The following is a 19,603-nucleotide window of genomic DNA, read 5'->3' on the forward strand; positions in this document are numbered from 1 at the left end:
AAACATTTAATATGACACTTGTTTCTAAGATTCATGTAGTTTGTGCATTTTCACTGCTGTGTACAATTTCATTTATTCCCCTCACCTGTTGGTGGATAACTTGTTATTTTGTTTCTAGTTTTGCTATTATGAACAATCCATGTAAGTTTCTAGCTCTTGTCCCTTTGAGAACTTTGACACTTCTGTTTTTCTGAGCCTTTATATCAGGTGTCACAGCACCTGCAGGAGTAGACAGGGATAAAATGAATAAAAAGACTGGGTGTAGCTGACTCAGTGGTTGAGCATTGACCTATGAACCAGGAGGTCATGGTTCAATTCCCATCAGGCATAAGCTCAAGTTGCAGGCTCCATCCCTGGTGAGGGGTGTGCAGGAGGCAGCTGATCAATGATTCTCTCTCATCATTGATGATTCTATCTCTCTTTCCCTCTCCCTTCCTCTCTGAAATCAGTTAATCAATATCTATACTAATAAAAGCCTAGGTGCCCCTCGCATCATCACAAGATGGCCACCCCCACGTAGTCACAAGATGGCCACCACAAGATGGCAAGCAGGGGAGGGCAGTTGTGGGCGAACAGCCTGGCAGGGGAGGACAGTTAGGGGTGACCAGGCCGGCAGGGAAGGCCAGTTGGGGGTGATCAGGCCGGCAGGGGAGGGCAGTTGTGGGCGACCAGGCTGGCAGGGGAGGGCAGTTGGGTGGGACCAGGTCGGCAGGGAAGGGCAGTTGGGGGTGATCAGGCCGCCAGGAGAGGGCAGTTGGGGGCGACCAGGCCTGCAGAGGAGGGCAGTTGGGTGGGACCAGGTCTGCAGGGGAGGGCAGTTGGGGGCAATCAGGCTGGCAGGGGAGCAGTTAGGCGTCAATCAGGCCGGCTGGGGAGCTTAAGTTAGGGAGTGATCAGGCTGGCAGGCAGGCAAGTGGTTAGGAGCCAGCAGTCCCGGATTATGAGAGGGTGCAGGCTGGGCTGAGGGACAACCCTCCCCCTGCCCCAGTGCATGAATTTCGTGCACCGGACCTCCAGTGTGTGTATCTACCTAATAAAAGAGTAACATGCTAATTGACCATACCTTCACGATGCCCACCAGCTAATTAGGAGTGAGTATGCAAATTAACCCAACAAAGATCGTAGGTTAATTTGCATACATGGGCGCTGAGTGGCCGGGGGCAGGGCGGGAAGCTTGCGTCGTCGCCATGGCGATGACACAGGAGTTCTGCACCACTCCAGCTGCTCCAGGCCTCTGGGCAGCATGGGAAGGCGGAAAGGTGGTTCTGGGCCAGAGTGGAAAGGCGGCTCTGGCCAGAGCGAAGGCGGTGCCAGCAGCCAGGGGAAGGAAGGCCCATTTTTTTTTTTTAAATATATTTTATTGATTTTTTTCAGAGAGGAAGAGAGAGGGATAGAGAGTTAGAAACATCGATGATAGAGAAACATCGATCAGCTGCCTCTTGCACAACCCCCACTGGGGATGTGCCCGCTACCAAGGTACATGCCCTTGATCGGAATCGAACCTGGGACGTTTCAGTCCGCAGGCTGACGCTCTATCCACTGAGCCAAACCGGTTTCGGCAGGAAGGCCCATTTTTGCACGAATCTTCGTGCATTGGGCCTCTAGTGTGTGTGTGTGTGTGTGTGTGTGTGTGTGTGTGTGTGTGTGTGTCTATAAACACTGGGTGTAAACAATAGTGTTGGGCCTGGTGACTTCGGATAATACATGTCCTAGTTCTGTGGTTGGCAAACTGCAGCTCATGAGCCACATGAGGCTCTTTGGCCCCTTGAGTGTGGCTCTTCCACAAAATACCACGGCCTGGGCGAGTCTATTTTGAAGAAGTGGCGTTAGAAGACGTTTAAGTTTAAAAAAATTTGGCTCTCAAAAGAAATTTCAGTCGTTGTACTATTGATATTTGGCTCTGTTGACTAATGAGTTTGCCGACCACTGTCCTAGTTAAACCCAAGTTGATTGTTTCAAGTGAGAAAATATGCTTATATTTCCAGAGTTTCTGATTTTCCCAAAAGAAACTAGAAATCTGGATTTTTAAAAAATGCAAAATGTCCTACTTTTCAAATAATACCAGTTAATTTAAATGATAAAAATGTTGTCTGGGCCACACAAAACAGGTTTCCAGGTGCTATCCGTGGGCCTCCAACTTCCACCTCTGCCTTTTCCCTTGTTGAGTGCAGTGAACTCTGCTTCAGTACCATTTTCTTCCCTGTAAGGGTCTTAGAGGCACCTCCTGTCATTTTAACACACTGTTGCCTCTATTTTGAATCACTTCTCTTCTTCAGTTGCATATATAACCAAGGGCATGTACGGAATCGGGCTTGACCGGAATCGAACCTGGGACCTTTCAGTCCGCTCTATCCACTGAGCCAAACTGGTTAGGGCCAGTTGCACTCTATAGATAGGAATCCAGGATTTGAGTTCCTCTTGCTAATTTCATTGACCACTCGAGATATGATTTACTTACGTTTTTTTGTGTTTGCTGCTTCAGTGGGAGTGTAGTTGAGGTTGACAGAGGGACTTACATGGGTTTTCTTTATTTCCAGATAACGATTCTTATCTTTATTTTTTTCTACAATTGTTATCTTTATTAAAAACACTAGAGGCCCATTGCACAAAGAGATTCGTGCAATAGGCCTTCCTTACCTTGGCTTCCAGCACCGGTTTTCCTCCGGCAACCAGGACCGAGGCCTTTGCTCCAGCTGGAGTCCGCCATCTTCGTCTTTGCTGCAGACTTCAGCTGAAGTCTGCCTTCTTCGTCTTCGCTGCAGACCCCAGCCAGAGTCTGCAGTCTTCGTCTTTGCTGCAGACTCTGGCTGGAGTCTGCCATCTTCGTCTTCGCTGCAGACTCTGGAGTCTGCAGTCTTGTCTTTGCTGCGGCACTCCGCTCATGTAGATCCCTTCACCCCCTGCCCTCCCTCTCATAGCAGGCGTCCTGCCCCGCCTGGCCACTCCGCGTCTGGAGCAGCTGGGTGGCTGCCATCTTTGGCCTTCTAATTTGCATACTCACTCTGATTGGCTGTGGGCGTAGCAGAGGTACGGTCAATTTACATGTTTGTCTATAATTAGGTAAGATAATAAGATGACATCACCCATTGCCAAATACTCAGAACTCTTGGAATTCTGTTTTCTTCCAAAAGAAAAGGCACTAATTATAGATGGAAACAAAAATTGATTGTAGATGGAAACATAAACTGACAGCAATGGTTGAAGTAAATCATAGCCCTCAGATGAAAGAAGTACTTACTAGAAATAGACCTCTCTTTTAGCTTGAAAGAAGAGGGCTTTTAAAAACTAAGAAGAACTGTAATACTTTATACTCAGCAGCAGTGGTGAAAGATTCTTTTTACTGGTGGATGTTTTATAGACAGCATAAGCAGGTGAGATTGGTAAATTCTTTCAGGTATCAGTCCATTCTTTTTTATTTTTATTTTTTTTTGAGAGAGAGAAACATCCATGTGAGAGAGAAATATCAATTAGTTGCCTCCTGTATGAGCCCTGACTGGGGATTGAATCCACAACTAGGTATGTGCCCTGACCGGGAATCGAACCTGCAACCTTTCACTGTACGGGACGACTCTTACCAACTGAACCACACTGGCCAGGGCTGGATTCATTTTTTTTTTTTTAGTGTCCTTTCTGGGCTTGGTGTTTAGGCCAGCAATTGATCTAAATTCACCTGTATGCGCGAGGTGTTCTCATCTGCCTCTAGTGGGACCTTCTGTCCTGGGCATCGGATCTTTATTTAGAGCTGCATATTGGTCATCCCACAGATACCTCAAAGTCAGCATTACAAATGAATTTCTCATCTAATTCCCCAGGATTGCTCACCCCATTCTAGACTCTTTCTCTTACCCCCAACATTAAACAATGACTAAGTCATATAAATTCTCTTTTTTTCTTTTTTTAACATTTTGCAATGTAAATTATTATCTTTATTAAAGTATAAATTACATATATTAAAATGCGCCCATTTTAAGTGTACAGTTTGACAAGTTTTGGCTGATGCTATGCAACCACTACCTCAATCAAGATATAAAATATTTCTATCACCCTCGTTTCCTTGTGCCTTCTGCAATCAGTCCACCTTCTATTCTTGGCCCCAGGTAATCAGTGATGTAAAACTGATACAGATTAGTTCTGCATTTTTCAGAGTTTCATATAATTGAAATAACTTAATATTTGATGTCTTTCTTCTTTCAGCATAATGTTATTGAGACTTATTCATGTTCTTCCATATATTAGTGAATAAGTAGTTCATTCCTTGTTATATGAGCAGTATTATTATGGAACTTTTAAGATGAACAAAAGTAGAGACACCATATAATAAAATCACCAGCTTCTACAATTAGCAATATTCTGACATTATCATTTCCCAAACGTATTTTCACTGGGGTGAGGAGGGGACCTGGAGTATTTTAAAGCAAATTGCAAGCATCATATTATTTCACCCATAAATATTTTGAATATGTATCACTAATATTTATAGACTTAAATAATTGAGTATCCTTGTAACAATTTTTTTTTCAAAAAAGCAGTAATTTCCTAATATCTAATCCTCAGTCCATGGTCTTTCTAATATCTCAAGATGTCTTTTTACATTTGGTTTCTTTTCTTTTTAAAAAAATATATTTTATTGATTTTAGAGAAGAAGGAAGAAGGAGAGATAGAAACATCAATGATGAGAATCATCGATCGGCTGCCTCCTGCACGCCCCCTACTGGGGACCGAGCCAGCAACTCAGGCATGTGCCCTTGGCTGGAATCGAACCTGGGACCCTGCAGTCTATAGGCTGACGCTCTATCCATTGAGCCAAACCAGCCAGGGCATACATTTGGTTTCTTTAAAATAGGATCCAAACAAGGTCAAGTACACATTGTGTTTTTACTATGTCTCTTAAGTTTCTAATTTGTCACAGTTCTTTTTCTCCACCCCCTTCTTCTCCCCATGCCATTTCCCCCCGATACCTGAAGATATTTTTTCCATTGATTTTTAGAGAGAGCAGAAGGGAGGGAGGGAGAGAGGGAGAGCAAGGAAGAGCAAAGAGAGAGAAGGAGAAAGAGAAAGAGAAATATTAATGTGAGAGAGACACATCAATTGGTTGCCTTCCCAAATGCACCCCAACTGGGGCTAGGGATGGAACCTGAAACTCAGGTATGTGCCCTTGACCAGGAATTGAACCTGTGACTCTTCGGTGTAGGGGCTGACGATCTAACCAGGGAGCAACACCAGCCAGGGCTCCCTATGCCATCTTTATATTGAGGAAATTGGATCACTCTTCTGTAGAATTTTCAAATTTCTGAATTTGGCTGATTGTATTAACATTCCCCCCTCCTCCCTGTAAATTGGTAGTTAGATCTAGAGGCTTGGTCAGATTCCTGTACTTCTAGTTTATTTCTTTTCCTCAGCCCAGCTATCAACTTAGATAAGGCTCATTATCTCTTTTTACCTTCATCCACTGTAGTCATCTAAAGGGTTATTTTCCTTACAGTGAAAAGTTCTCCCTCCTCCATTCAGATTCTAGACTTCTTCAAGAGTAATATTTCTAAAATGAACATTCACTTGTTCCAATCCTTGGCTAATATCTTCATTGAATCCTTATATCCTCTAGGAAAAAAGTCCAAGCTTCTATGCTCAGCATATGTAATTCCTCATGATCTGGTGCCTTGTTTACGGTTCGAGCTGCAATCCCAGCCATATACACTTTTTTTTTTTTTACCTCATTCATTCATTTATTCAACAGACATTTCAAGAATACCTACACTTTAACAAATATGGGGCATTAGTTCCCCCAGTTTTCTGGGTTTTGTTATTCAACCTCTCTGGGCAATCTCTGGGGAAGCCAGATATCACACCCTGCAGAGTAGCACTTAATCTGAGTCCAGACATTGGGAGAGGTACCAGAACCACAGTGAGTCCCCCTCTGGGAGCATGAAGTTGGAGGTAGTTGTGTTACCAGATAAGGCAAAGTCAGGAGCCACCAGGACTCTTGTTGAGCAAGCAGCCATGGCGTGGGGGCAGGTGGATCTGAGTAAATGCAAGGAGGTGCATAAACTAGGTCTACTCCAGTGTTCCCAATAAATGTTCATTCAGGGAGGCCTAGTCAAAGGCTGTTCCGGGTAAAGCTTGTGATATAAGGGGAACATCTTCAGCTACAAGCAGTTGTGGGTTTTTTTGCACACATTCAAATCTTTATAAAACAATAAAAATTGCATTTTGTTATGTATTTATCAAAGACAATCACTTATTGCCGACTGGTGTGGCTCAGTGGTTGAGTGATGACCTATGAACAAGGAGATCATGGTTCGATTCCCAGTCAGAGTACTTGCCCAGGTTGTGGGCTTGATCCCCAGTAGGGGGCATGCAGGAGCAGCTGATCAATGATTTTCTCTGATCATTGATGTTTCTATCTCTCCCTATCCCTTCTTCTCTGAAATCAATAAAAATATTTTTTTTAAATTAAAAAAGAATCACTTATAGTTTATAAAAAATATTGGCCTGATCTACACAAAAATTTCCTGATAATGGTAATTAAAAACTGCTACTCTTACCACCCTTTTTTCCACACCAATATTCAATCTAATCTTGAAGTGTAATACAGTAAGACTGAAGACCAAACACTTTAGATCCCGGACAAGATAATAAAATATTCTTAAGTCTCGGGTCCTTGGATTGATTGACATTGATAAGGGAACCAATATTTTAAAATACATTTTTAAATTTATTTCGGAGAGGAAGGGAGAAGGAGAGAGGGATAGAAACACCAATGATGAGAGAGAATCATTGATTGGTTGCCTTCTGCACGCCCCCCATGGAGGATTGAACCTGCAACCTAGGCATGTGCCCTGACCAGGAATCAAACTGTGACCTCCTGGTTCATAGGTTGATGCTCAACCACTGAGCCACACTGGCTGGGCAACAAAACTAATTTTTGATGTTGTGAAAGAATTGTATTCATCTTCAATAATGAATTCAAGCTCCTGCCAGCCCACTCGGTTGGGGGAGGCCACAACATCATTCTCTTTGGTGATTTCACTGTCAGCAATTCTCTTCAGTTTCTCCATCACACTTTTGTGTATATAAACCTCTTTTCTGATCATGACATTTTTGTAATTGCTGTTGTTGGCATATCTCAATTTTCCACTGGGCTGAACTTACCCTTGTGACGCACACATGTAATAATGCAGATAAAAGTCACTGTCCATGGCTCAAGAAAGGCTACGGAGACGGAACTTTAATAGTAAACCATGCAGTCAGTGTTATGAGGGCAATTCTCTTACAAGTTTTAAAAAAATTAATAATTCCCTGATATCATCTAATCCTCAATCCACGTTTAGTCTTTCCAGTATTTCAAGATATTTTTTTACAGTTGGTTTGTTCAAATCTGGCTCCATACAAGGTCTTAATCTTACAAGTTATACCTTTAGGTAGGACATTAGACTCAGTAGATTAAGTGTGTCAAACTCGCGGCCAAACTCGTTATTTAAATGCGGCGTGTGCCGTGAGTTTGACATGCTTGCAGTAAATCATACCACAATTCTCAGTCAGGGTCTTGTAACCTGCTCTTTTTGTTGTTATGTTTTCATCTATTTGATAATTATAAGTGTGCTTTGTTTTATAGACCATTGTGATGAATGACTGTATTATCCGAGGGGATCTGGCAAATGTAAGAGTTGGACGTCATTGTGTTGTGAAAAGTCGGAGTGTCATAAGGCCACCGTTCAAGAAATTCAGCAAAGGGTATGTAACTTAATTATCTTGTTTCAGTCTTGGGCAAGCTGCTGCAAATGGTGGTGTTCTCCATGTGTTGATTGTGGTGCAAGGAATGGGTCTACGCTGTTGTTAGAGATGCTGAGTAAGAATTCTGGTGGTTGTCGTCCTAGTCCAGTTGATGGTTGGTTGGTTGTCAGAATCAGAATCCACTTAAGCTGGCAAAAGCAAAGGGGGTTCTTATTAAAGAGACACAGGCATATTTGATGGAACCTCAGGGTAGAAAAAGAGGCCAAGCCTTATGAGGAACTAGAACCCCAAAGTAGTCACCTTGCCAGAATCAAGACAACTGTTCTGTATATCTAGTATCTGTCTCCAAAATGATACTTTGTATTTATCTGTCCTCTCTGCACTTCTGTTTCCCTCTCCTCTTTCTCGGATTGTCTTTCCCCTTTCCTCTGGAGCTGACCTTGCTACTGCAGCCCCTTATTATATCATTTCTCCTTTTAGACTTCCAGCAGATAACAACTAGAGATCTTAGGTCTTATTTAAAATTTATGGGAGAGGGAATTGCTTGGCTCAGCATGAGTTAAGTGTTCACCCCTGGTCTAATAGCTGTGACCCGAGGGCAGGTCAAGTCATGCCCACTGATCTCACAGTGGGAATAAGGAGTGTCAAGAAAGGCCATGGACAGGGCAGGAAAACTGGCCACTCTACCTACATGGTGGTATTCTCTTTGTTTCCCTTCTCCTTAGCTAATTTACTCTCCTGGTTCCTACATGTGACACCATCTACATTTCATCCAGTAATTCAACAAGCATTTATTGAATACTTCCTTATGCCAGTCACTAAGTTATAAGCAGGGCATATAAAGATGGATAAAATAGCATTCCTGCCTCAAGGTTGTGTGTGTGTCTGTTTTTAGAGAGAGAGAGAGGAAGAGAGAGAGAGGAACATTGATTTGTTGTTCCATGTAGTTATGTATTCATTGGTTGATTCTTGTATATGCCCTGACTAGGGATTGAACCCATAACCTTGGCGTATCAGGATGATGCTCTAACCAACTGAGCTACCTGGCCAGGGCCTACCTCAAGGTTCTTCAAACCTAGTGGTAGAAATCTATATATATAAAAGGCTAAGTGTCCATCCATCTGACCAGTAGCTATGATGTGCACTGACCACCAGGGGGCAGACACTCAATGCAGAAGCTGCCATGACGTGCACTGGCCACTTAAAAATACACAGCACCATGAACCTGGCGCTGACAAACCAACACTCGGCTTCCCCCAACACACAGGCCCTGCCACCACCTGGGAACAACACCCCACCAAATCGCAGCCAACACTGCCAAGACCCCATGGCGCAAAATGCGGCCCACAGCCCAGCCCAGCCCAGCCTGGAAACAGTTGCTGTGGGCGCCGGGTAATGACGTCATATAGCAAGGCCCAGCTTCCTTTCCCCTAGCAGCTAGCCTCCTTGGAGTTTCTTCAGCCCAGGAACACGACTTGCTTTATAGCCAGGTGCACACATTTTACACTTTAACCAAATGTCTGTGAAGCGTTTTCACATGCCTCTTCTCATTTGATCCTCACAGAAGTTCTGGAGTAGGTAGATAGGAGACTCGGTAGAATCCTATTTTCTTTTCATTAGCCAGAAAACAGAGAATTAGAAAGTTTAGAAACTTGACCTGACTAAAAAGAAGCAAGAAATGGAGGACCTTGAAAATAACTTCAGGTTTTCTCACTGCGCAAAATATAGTCAAACACTGCTGCAGTTAAATATTTTACCCTTTGTTCTCCCTGTGTGATTTACAATAATAATCTGCTTCGTGTTGATATTTATAGAGTAAGGGTGAATAGCAATATTAAAATATTTCTTCTAATTAATTTCCTCTCAATGTGCATGAATCCGTGCATGAGGACACCAGTATTTACATAAACACATAGCTAGTATATAATGTGATCACCACTATGTAATGTGATAGTCCTGTCACATGGGACTGAACAAGGTAAGGTGGGAACAGAGAAGAGAGCCGCTAACTCAGACTAACTTTAATAGCTAGGAGTGAATCATGCAGGGATAATCCTGCATCTCTCCTAATGATGTTGGGCTCCAGGCTTTCCATGATATAAGGGGATTGGAGTAGCGAGTCATGCTAAAGCATTCACAAGAAATTATTCACTCATTAGCTCAGAAGGCTATTGGGGGAAACCAGAAAACCTTGTGATAGATTCCCTTTTGTGATTTTGTGTAGTGACCGATACTGTGCTGGAGGTGTTGACTCCACTTTGTGCTAAAAGCATTATTGGGCTAGGTATGGTCCAAGAAAAGCATCGAGAACGAGCATTGCATTGCTTATCCTTGCCATTGTATCCCCAACTCCTCGTATAGAGTCTGGCATATTGTAGGGGTTTGTTGGTGAGTGGAGGGATGTGTAAATAAGAATGGTCCACGTGAGAAATATAGAAATGTGAAAGTATAAATAGCAACAATACCTGAACAGGAGGTGATAGGGATTTTGTTCCACACATATGCATGTCCCAGAACCTGATAATGATATAAAGTTTGGAATTTTTAACTTAAGATTAAAGAACTAATGGTACTGCTGTAGACTATGATGAGATCAGGGACTTCATTGCCACACAAGGTGTACAGACTAAAAATGTGAATTCAGGAAAATTTAAAGAGTATTTAAATTTGATATCGCTTTCTAAATATAAATATAAATATAAATATAAATATAAATACACACACACACACACTGAGTGGCCAGATTATTATGATATCTGAACGCATAATAATCTGGCCACTCAGTGTACTTATGTATAAGGGAAAGCTTGGAGATCTTGATATGTTAAGGGACCAGGAGATAGTGGCCCCCAGCCTCTGGCTGGTAAGTCCTCTGCTTCTTTCCAACTACCCACAATGCAGTTCTTATACATGGAAAAAACTTATTTTAAAATCCCAACTCTGTGGTCAGTCTACACTGAGTGGCCAGATTATTATGCATTCAGAGATCATAATAATCTGTCCACTCAGTGTATATGTATATGTGTATGTATATGTATGTATATGTATGTATATGTGTGTATATATGTGTGTATACACACACACACACACACACACACACACACATATATATAAAGTTGCCATCTCTGACAAAATACTCCTGACAAAATAGAACCCAGGGCTGGAAAGAGGCAAGGAGCATCCACCTACTTTATGTTCATTCCAATCCAAATGTTTTCCATCCTAAGGTACTGAAATTACTTGTAAATATGATCACAGAACCACTGTCCGTGACACTTTAGGAAACCGGGAGAATGAGAGCAATGTTAGAAGCCCTCAGAAAGCCTACTGACACCTACTCCCGTCCAAGTCCTGGTTTATATATGTCACTTTCAATTAAGCTTTTACCAAACCTCCATTCCTTGTTATATTCTCACATGACATGGTAGTTTTCCTCTGTAGCATTTCCTCAGTTCTAACTAACTAACTAACTACTTGCTTTATAATCACTTATTTAATTTTGTTCTCTTTATTGTAAGTGCATTGTGGGAAGGGTTGCATTGTTTATCTTTGCCATTGTTTCCCCAATTCCTAGCATAGAGTCTGACATATAGTAGGCACTCAGCAAAATGAAGGAATATATCCATTTTCAGATTGTTGGGTGCTAGCATTTATATCCCACAAACCTGATGTCAGTCCCTGGCATATTATAGAGCAGACTAGAGGCCTGATGCATGGAAATTCGTGCAAGGGGCTCAGCCCTCACAGCCCCTCGCAGGCCCGGCTTCATCTGGAAGGATGTCTGGAAGGTCATTAGGCTATTCAGTCTAATTAGCATATTAGCTCTTTATTATATAGGATTATTAAAACTGTGATCTGTGAGCATTTTCAAAGGAAGCAGGAATGAGAGCACACAGGCGCTCATTTTTATTTGGTGCCAGTGCTTTTAGCTTAGAATATCTTGCCCCTTCTGCCTTGCTGTTTCCTTGCTCTAATATTTCTGATATTGAACTAGTAGGAAAATTTATAGAGTATAATGGTATAAAGTTTGAAATGTAAATTTGCCATCTCTGACAAAATACTGGGGAAATTATAGAATTTCTCTAGCCTGAGGATTCCTTCCTTGCTAGGAACAGTTTTAATAAGACAAGATGATGAACTTGAGATTAGGATCTGTAGTTTTATAAGCCTTGACCAGAAATACATCACCTTGACCATTGTTCATCTTTTTTTTCTATAGGGTTGCATTCTTCCCTTTACATATTGGGGACCATGTTTTTATTGAGGAAGATTGTGTGGTCAACGCAGCTCAGATTGGCTCTTACGTTCACGTTGGCAAGAACTGTGTGATTGTGAGTATGGTGACTTGGTGACTAAGCAGCCTCACTGCCCTCTAGCTCCTGTCCCTCCCATCAGTGGGCCTCTGCTTCTGTGACCAGACAAGGCAGAAGTAGCTTCTGGTCCGCTGGCATTATTATTTTATTTGTAGCTTTTTCCTAGGCATTCATGATCATGGCTGATCTTTATTGAACCTCTTCCTTGTGATGTTAAACACTTTCCTTTAATTTTTCACTTACTCCTCACAGTCATCCAAGAGGGTTGTAGTTGCTATTTGTTGTCCCTGTTTGCAGATGTGAAGACTGAAGATCTTAGATACTATAGGAGTGATGAGGCTATTAAGTAGAGCTGGGATTTGAATCCAGGTGGTATTGAATGGTCATGCTGTTATATGTCCTGCCTGTTGCCTTACCTCAGGGATCTTACTGTCTGGTGGGGTGAGGGGTGAGTGAAGAGTGAGGTAAAACTGGCTCAGAGACGAGGGGAGGATGGGCATTTCGGTTAAGAGGCTGGCATGTGTAAGGCTCAGAGTCACCACAGGACATGACTTCAGGGGAACTGCAGGTAGTTGGGAGTGATGGGCATGCAGGGTGCATGGGAGCACCTTGCTCAGCAGAACCTGTAGGATCTGGTCCCAGGAGACTTGGCGTCAGTTTGTTTGGTCCCACTCGTGCTTCACAAGGCTGTGTTTCTTGGCATTTCACAGATGAGGAGCTTGATTTCAGGCAGGATTTATAAGAATGTTAATGATCAGAGCCAAACTCTGTTTAGGGAAAATGTTTCCTTCACTTTAAATTTGTACTTCAGCTTCTAGGAAAAGCCAATATTTTTTCTTGGCTGCTCCTAATAATACAGAGCTGGCTCTCTGCTCTGGATGAGACTCTGATCCTGGAGTATCAGAAAACTCGTAGCAGCTGTGCAGCTAACGTTCCAGGAGCCACAGGCACCGTGCAGGGCAGAACACATTGCTGCGAGGAACCTTCCAACCTGACTTGTTACTCAGAATCAAGGGGGGTGGTTGTTTTGCCAGGTGTGCTCCTCCAGAGTGCTTAGTGTTAGAGACAGAAAGGCTTTGTCTTGGCCTGCTGTGGAAGGAAGGGGGAAGATAGTGAAATCCAGCCTGTCCCTCATCCCACTGACAAGCTGGCTTTCCAAGCCACAGCTGGGTTTTTCCGGTATGTCCTGTGGCCAAGAAGACCTCAGCGTAGCAGCTTAGTCCTTCAGCCCTGTCCTTTAGCCCTGCAGCAGACATTTGAAAGGTCATAGCCAGATGCTATTCCCAGGCCTGGGGAAGTCTAGTCCCATTGTCAGGTGCTCTGATGCTTGGGTCACTTTTCAATGTATCAGTTGACTGTCATGTCATAGTCATTGTTCAGTAGTGGTAGTACTGTGCCCTTATGCTGAACCTTACAGATTCTTAAGTAATGGGAGGATCTTTTCAAAGAGTCTGGCGTGCCTCATGACACACAGGTCCTTCCTATAGCATCCACGTGGTAGTCTGACTGAATATGTGAGGTTTTAGGTATTAATCAGAATTGCCCAGATGCCCGCGGGAAAAGTCCAACAGGCAGTATTAATAGGCGCTGTTGTGCTGTGAGTTTTGCATTTACTACTCTGATCCTGACAGCATCCCTGGAGGTTGGTTTTATGTCCTGTTTCATAGATGACACTAAGGCTCAGAGATGCTGAATAACTTGTATTAGGAGATATAGGTTGCTTCATGCTAGCAACATGCACTTCTTGACCCCTTCAGGAAAATTCTCCAGGAAAGAAAAAGAAGTAGTTTTAGCTGTTAACCTTCTCCACTATTGCCGATTGATTATGCCTAAGAAGTACCTACATTTTTTTTTTTATTTTGCTGATATCTAATTGATCTGTTTACCCAGAAAGCTCTGAAACCAAAATGAACATCATTCTCTGAGTGGGCAGAATGGTCAGCCAGTGGACAAAGCAGGCTGGTAGTACACAGTGAGAAGATTCGTGTCCTTTGTTCCTCTTGTTTTGTTACATCTCTCTCTCTCTCTCTCTTTTTTTAATATATATATATATATTATTGATTTCAGAGAGGGAGAGAGAGAAACATGCCCCTTACTGGGGGTCAAGCCCACACCCACAGTTGTGCCCTTGATCAGAATCAAACCCGGAACCCTTTAGTCTGCAGCAGGCCCACGCTCTATCCACTGAGCCAAACCAGCCAGGGCCCTTGTTCCTCTTTGTCAGGGCCCACTATACACAGATCTCTGTATGTGAATGTATCGGCCTTACATAGCACGTTCTCTTTCCTGTCATTCAGGGCTCCATGTGCTTAGTCTGAGTTTTTAGGAGCTAAGATACCATCTTTGAGTCATTTGGAAATTATGAGGGAGCTGGTCACCAGCTGGATTTTTGAAATTGCCAATATCAGGGAATTCATGGAAGAGAACTTTGCAAGGAGGATGAATAGCTGCAGTAATGACTTGCTTCTGAGCTAAAGATGTTGCCAAGTATTGCCAAAGCTATTGTCCACCCAGCTAGAGATAATTAGTAGACACTTAAGAAATTCGGACCTTAGAAATATAAGTGCTTTAGAGGTAAAAAATTCATTTGGCAATCTATCTGTAAATCTATCTTTTAATTCCTGGAAATGCATCCAATTTGGGTATATTTGGGTACTTAATAATGGGGAAAATTTGGTCACAACCAAATGAAAGTATCTTTCATATTCTTTGGTAAAATTCACTGTGTGAATTACAGGCCCTGGTGATGTAAACGTAAGTTGGTACAGAACAAAACTTAGAGCAAGTAGCCTGAGGCGCACCTCTAAACTGTTTTCAGAGCCTCTCCTTCCCTTTAACCCATGGAACAGATGGCTCTCCCAGACATCCTCTCTTATCCTCAGAATGCCGTGGGTGATGGCAGTGGATAAAGTCAGACATAAGGCTCAGTCTACACCTTCAAACAGATGAATGGACTAATACGAATCATTAGTGTAGAAGTGGATTCTAATTTCCTGCATAAGTGGCTCTAGGGCTTCAAATGAAGAAGTGAGAATCAGCCTCCTTTTCCTTTCTGCTTTTCTGTGCGAGCTTCTCAGGCAGGGTCTTTCCTCATGGAAACAAGATAGCGCTCCTGTTTCTGTCCCATCCTTTAGAAACTTTGTTGAGAAGAGCTTTTCCCCCCAGTGGTCCCAGCAGAATTCCTGATGTTGAGATTCATCAGACTGGTTTTTGGCTCACATGCCAATTCTCTAGACCAGCGGTTGCCAACCGGTGGTCCATGGACCACTGGTGGTCCGTGAGGTCCGAAAGTTTGGCAATCACTGCTCTAGACCAGTCTCTGTGGCCAGCTTGGCGTTTAGAGTGTGGGATGGAAATGGAAGCACATGGGCTGAGCTGGGCATAGGGGTAGTTCCCAACAGAAATACCTTCTGTTACCAGAGGAAAGGGGAACAGATGTTGAGCAAGCGAAACATATGTCCATTAAATTAAAAAAAGAAAAGAAAATTAAACAGAACCCTTATAAGACTGAATGTCATATAGTCTGTAATGCTTAAGATAACCTGGACTGTCCCCATCATATAACCTCCACCTGAAATGTGCACCCCCACACACACACTCACACGCACACTCGCACTCATATTCCTACCTCCTCCTGCTTGTCAGGTACCATCTGAAGCAGGGAATTGTGGCCAAGCCTCTTGTCACTATCCCTGGCTATTGTAAGATATCACAGATGAAGAAAATATAAAATAGCCGTCCATGTTTATTCTTATTTCCTGATCTATTTCCTGTTAATAATATTGTAATTTCAGGGGCGCCGGTGTGTGTTGAAAGACTGCTGCAAAATTCTTGACAACACAGTATTACCTCCAGAAACGGTGGTCCCACCATTCACCGTCTTCTCAGGCTGCCCAGGTAACCGTCGGTACTGATTATGAAAACTCGTTTCTTTTCCTTCACAAAAGCAATGCAGGCAATTTCTGTCTCTGATAGTATGTTAGTCTAGCTGACTTAAACATTCTTCTGCTACAAAGTACGTGAGAATGCTGCTTACAATATGACAGGTATCCTTTTAAATGCATAGTTGGATAAGACATTCTCACGGGTCAGAAGTAAAGAGGAAACGAAGTGGACACTGGGAGCACGCTTCAGTTGACGCTGTCTTCAGAAAGGAGTGGCTGAGGGAGTGATACTGTGTGGGGAAGAGAGAGAGCCTTGCATCCACACATGGCAGAGGGCCTCTAGGAGGGTGTCCCTCCATAAAAGCTGATGTAGAACATGTCTGCCACCAGCACAGGAAGAGCAGAGAGAGGCATGTCTCTCTTGGCGTGGGCGGCTAGATGGGAAAAGAAGTCTCTCCAGAGAATTCCAACTACGGCCTTCTGCGCACATTAGTTGGTGATTTGAACTTATACTTCCTGCCCTGCCCAGGAATGTCCAAATTGAAAAGTTAACTTACAGCATGGTCTAATACCAGTGACAACTCTAGGACAGCTGAGAGAAGTAAATTATCACCTCTCAACCTTGACTGACAGAATGCTCTTAGGTAAAACCCCTCTTGAGCTAAGAGTTCCTAATTACACAGCATATGAGGAAACAAGTAATACATGCTTATCCTAGAAAGCTTGGAAAACACTGAAATCAAAGGAACATGGAACCTCATATTTCCCCCACCCTAAGCATCATTTCCTTTTTTTAAATAAATATATATTTTTTATTGATTTCAGAGAGGAAGGAAGAGGGAAAGTTAGAAACATCAGTGATGAGAGAGAATCATTGATTGGCTGCTTCCAGCACGCCCCCCACTGGGGATCGAGCCCGCAATCCAGGCATGTGCCTTTGACAGAATTGAACCCGGGACCCTTCTGTCTGCAGGCTGACACTCTATCCACAGAGCCAAACCGGCCAGGGAGACAGTTATTTCTTAGTATACGTGTTTACATGATTGAAATTCTGTGATGTATACTCAGGCACATCACAAATTCATAGATAGATATCTGCTACTGTGTGGCTTAATTGTTTTTCCAGTTTAAACAGTCTCATTACTCAGATAACTGAATATGAGTTTCAAAGATGGACAGTATTGTCCACCCAGATTCTTTGGGGCGGAAATTGGCCATTCTGTTATTTCATGCATCTCTGCTTTTGCAGAGGAAGAAGAGACAAATTTAGCAATTCTCCTCATATGGAGTTCCACTGAGAAGAAGTCTAATTGTTCTCAGCCAGTGCTAGGTCAGATTGCCAGATAAACATCTCATTTGAGGTGAGAAGTGCATTGTGCCCTGGCTGGGTGGGTCAGTTGGTTGGAGTGTTGTCCCATACACCAAAAGGTTGTGGGTTTGATTCCCAGTCAGGGAACATACCTAGGTTGTGGATTCAATCTCCATTCTGGGCACGTACAGGAGGCAACTGATCAGTGTTTCTCACATTGATATTTTATTTCTCTTCTCTTCTTTTCTCTTCTCTCTCCCTCACCCCCTGTCTCCTTCCCTTTCTCTCTCTTAAAAAAGAAAAAAAAAGTACATTGCTAGAGAAATCTCCTAATGTCTTTTAACTTATTGAAGGTCCTTAGACCAACTTAGGGCTGATGGCAGAAGTCAGGGAGGGCTCCACACCATGAAACTGAGTCACGGAACAAATTGAGAGCCAAATCATACAGAAAGAATCTGGGCCAGGAGCCAAAAACTCAGAGGCCCCCAGGCCAGACAGATTATGCAAATGATTGAAGTAATAGCCCATCATTATCACTGCTTGGCCTTTTGGCTAAGGTCAAGTGTAATAGCCCATCATAGCTGGTTATGAACACAAATGCCAGTTTTCCTGAAACCCTGTGCCTCTTATTAAAGACTAGTGGCTCGGTACACGAAATTTGTACGGGGGTGGGTGTGGGGGTGGGGTGGGGTGTCCCTCAGCCCGGCCTGCACCCTCTCCAATCTGGGACCCCTCGGGGGATGTCTGACTCGCAATCTGGGACCACTGGCTCCTAACTGCTCACCTGCCTGATGGCCCCTAACCACTGTACCTACCGGCCTGATCACCCCCAAATGCCCTCCTCCCCCCGCCCCCCCCCCCCCGCGCCCCGCCAGCCTGCTCACCCCTAACTGCCTCTGCCTCGGTCCCACCACCATGGCTTTGTCCGGAAGGACGTCCAGAAGGTCTCCCAGTCTAATTAGCATACTACCCTTTTATTAGTATAGATGGAGATTGCCAACAGAAGCATTTAGATGGTTAGCATTTGCTGTGAAACTACATAAAATGAACATGGGAAGTATCTTACTACAGTGCAGAAAGTACTAAACTCTAAATAAGGGCTCAAAGTGCACATCAAGGCTTCCTCACTAACCAGCTCTCACACCTTGAACAACCCACCCTCTAGGCCTCAGTTTCCTCATTTATACAATGACCACCAAGGTCCCAGGCAGCTTGGATTCATCAGAAGCACCAAACACAGTGTTTCTTTGGATTTGAAATATTTAGCAGTGTTTCCCTGACTTCTGCTGTCAGCCATAAGTTGGTTCTAAGGACCTTTAAAAGAGATTAAGAGATTTCTCTAGCAATGCACTTTTTTTTTTAAAGATTGAGGGATGAAGGGAGGGAGGGGGAGAGAGATATTATGAGATCTTAAATATCACGAAGAGCTAAAAATCTGTTTATGTGATATCTCTGAATTATTAAATGTTGGCTACTAATTTTTAAAAATATATTTTTATTAATTTCAGAGAGGAAGGAAGAGGGAGAGAGAGATAGAAACATCAATGATGAGAGAGAATCATTGATTGGCTGCCTCTTGCACTCTTCCCACTGGGGATCGAGCTCGCAACCTGGACATGTGCCCTTGAACGGAATCGAACCTGGGATCCTTTAGTCCACAGGTCGATGCTCTATCCACTGAGCCAAACCGGCTAGGGCTTGGCTACTAATTTTTAAGAAAGATTAAATACTGAGCAGACCAAATGTATTTTCAAACCTAACATGGGCTGTTTATTTGTAAAAGGTGCCTGAATTATCAATTGTCCCCCCCAAAATTGTGTTAATTTTTAGACCACTTTTTCTACCTGTTATTTTCTCTCACTGTGTATATATATATATAAAAGTGCATATGTATGTGTTTGTATGTATATGAGTGTATAGGCATATGGGTATATAATATGAATATATGAAACTGTTTATGCATATATAAACAAAATCATACTCTATTCTGTGTGGAAAGTTGCTTTCTTAACAGTACATTTTGGACATTTTTTTCTTGTCAGTATGTAGAGATTCATTCCTTTTTTTTTTTTTTTTTAATGTTTTAAAATTGACTTTTAGAGGGAGAGGGAGAAAGGGAAACATCGATAGGCTGTCTCCGCATGTCCCCCACCGGGGATGGAGCCCACAACCCAGGCATGTGCCCTGACTGGAAATTGAACCAGCAACCTTTCAGTGCATAGGACAACTCCCAACCAACTGAGCCACACTGTCCAAGGCACACCTCATTCCTTTGAATGCATAAATGTACCACAGCATAATTAGTTTGTGCCCTGTATAAGGTGTCATTAGAAGTTGTATAGTACCTGGGTTTTCATGATTAGAAA

At 43.0% G+C, this 19,603-nt stretch overlaps 1 protein-coding gene across 1 annotated transcript in view; it reads left to right on the top strand.

The window, feature by feature from the left end:
- Positions 1–19,603, top strand: part of DCTN5 (dynactin subunit 5) — a 36,119-nt gene that overhangs the window by 5,433 nt on the left and 11,083 nt on the right. The window contains exons 3-5 of the mRNA XM_079790827.1: positions 7,613–7,731; positions 11,951–12,062; positions 15,839–15,941. Of these exons, the coding sequence (XP_079646953.1) occupies positions 7,613–7,731; positions 11,951–12,062; positions 15,839–15,941 (334 nt within the window). The remainder of the gene's footprint in view (positions 1–7,612; positions 7,732–11,950; positions 12,063–15,838; positions 15,942–19,603) is intronic.

This window comes from Cnephaeus nilssonii (genome assembly GCF_951640355.1).
Source record: "Cnephaeus nilssonii genome assembly, chromosome: 2".
Taxonomy (NCBI): Eukaryota; Metazoa; Chordata; class Mammalia; order Chiroptera; family Vespertilionidae; genus Cnephaeus; species Cnephaeus nilssonii.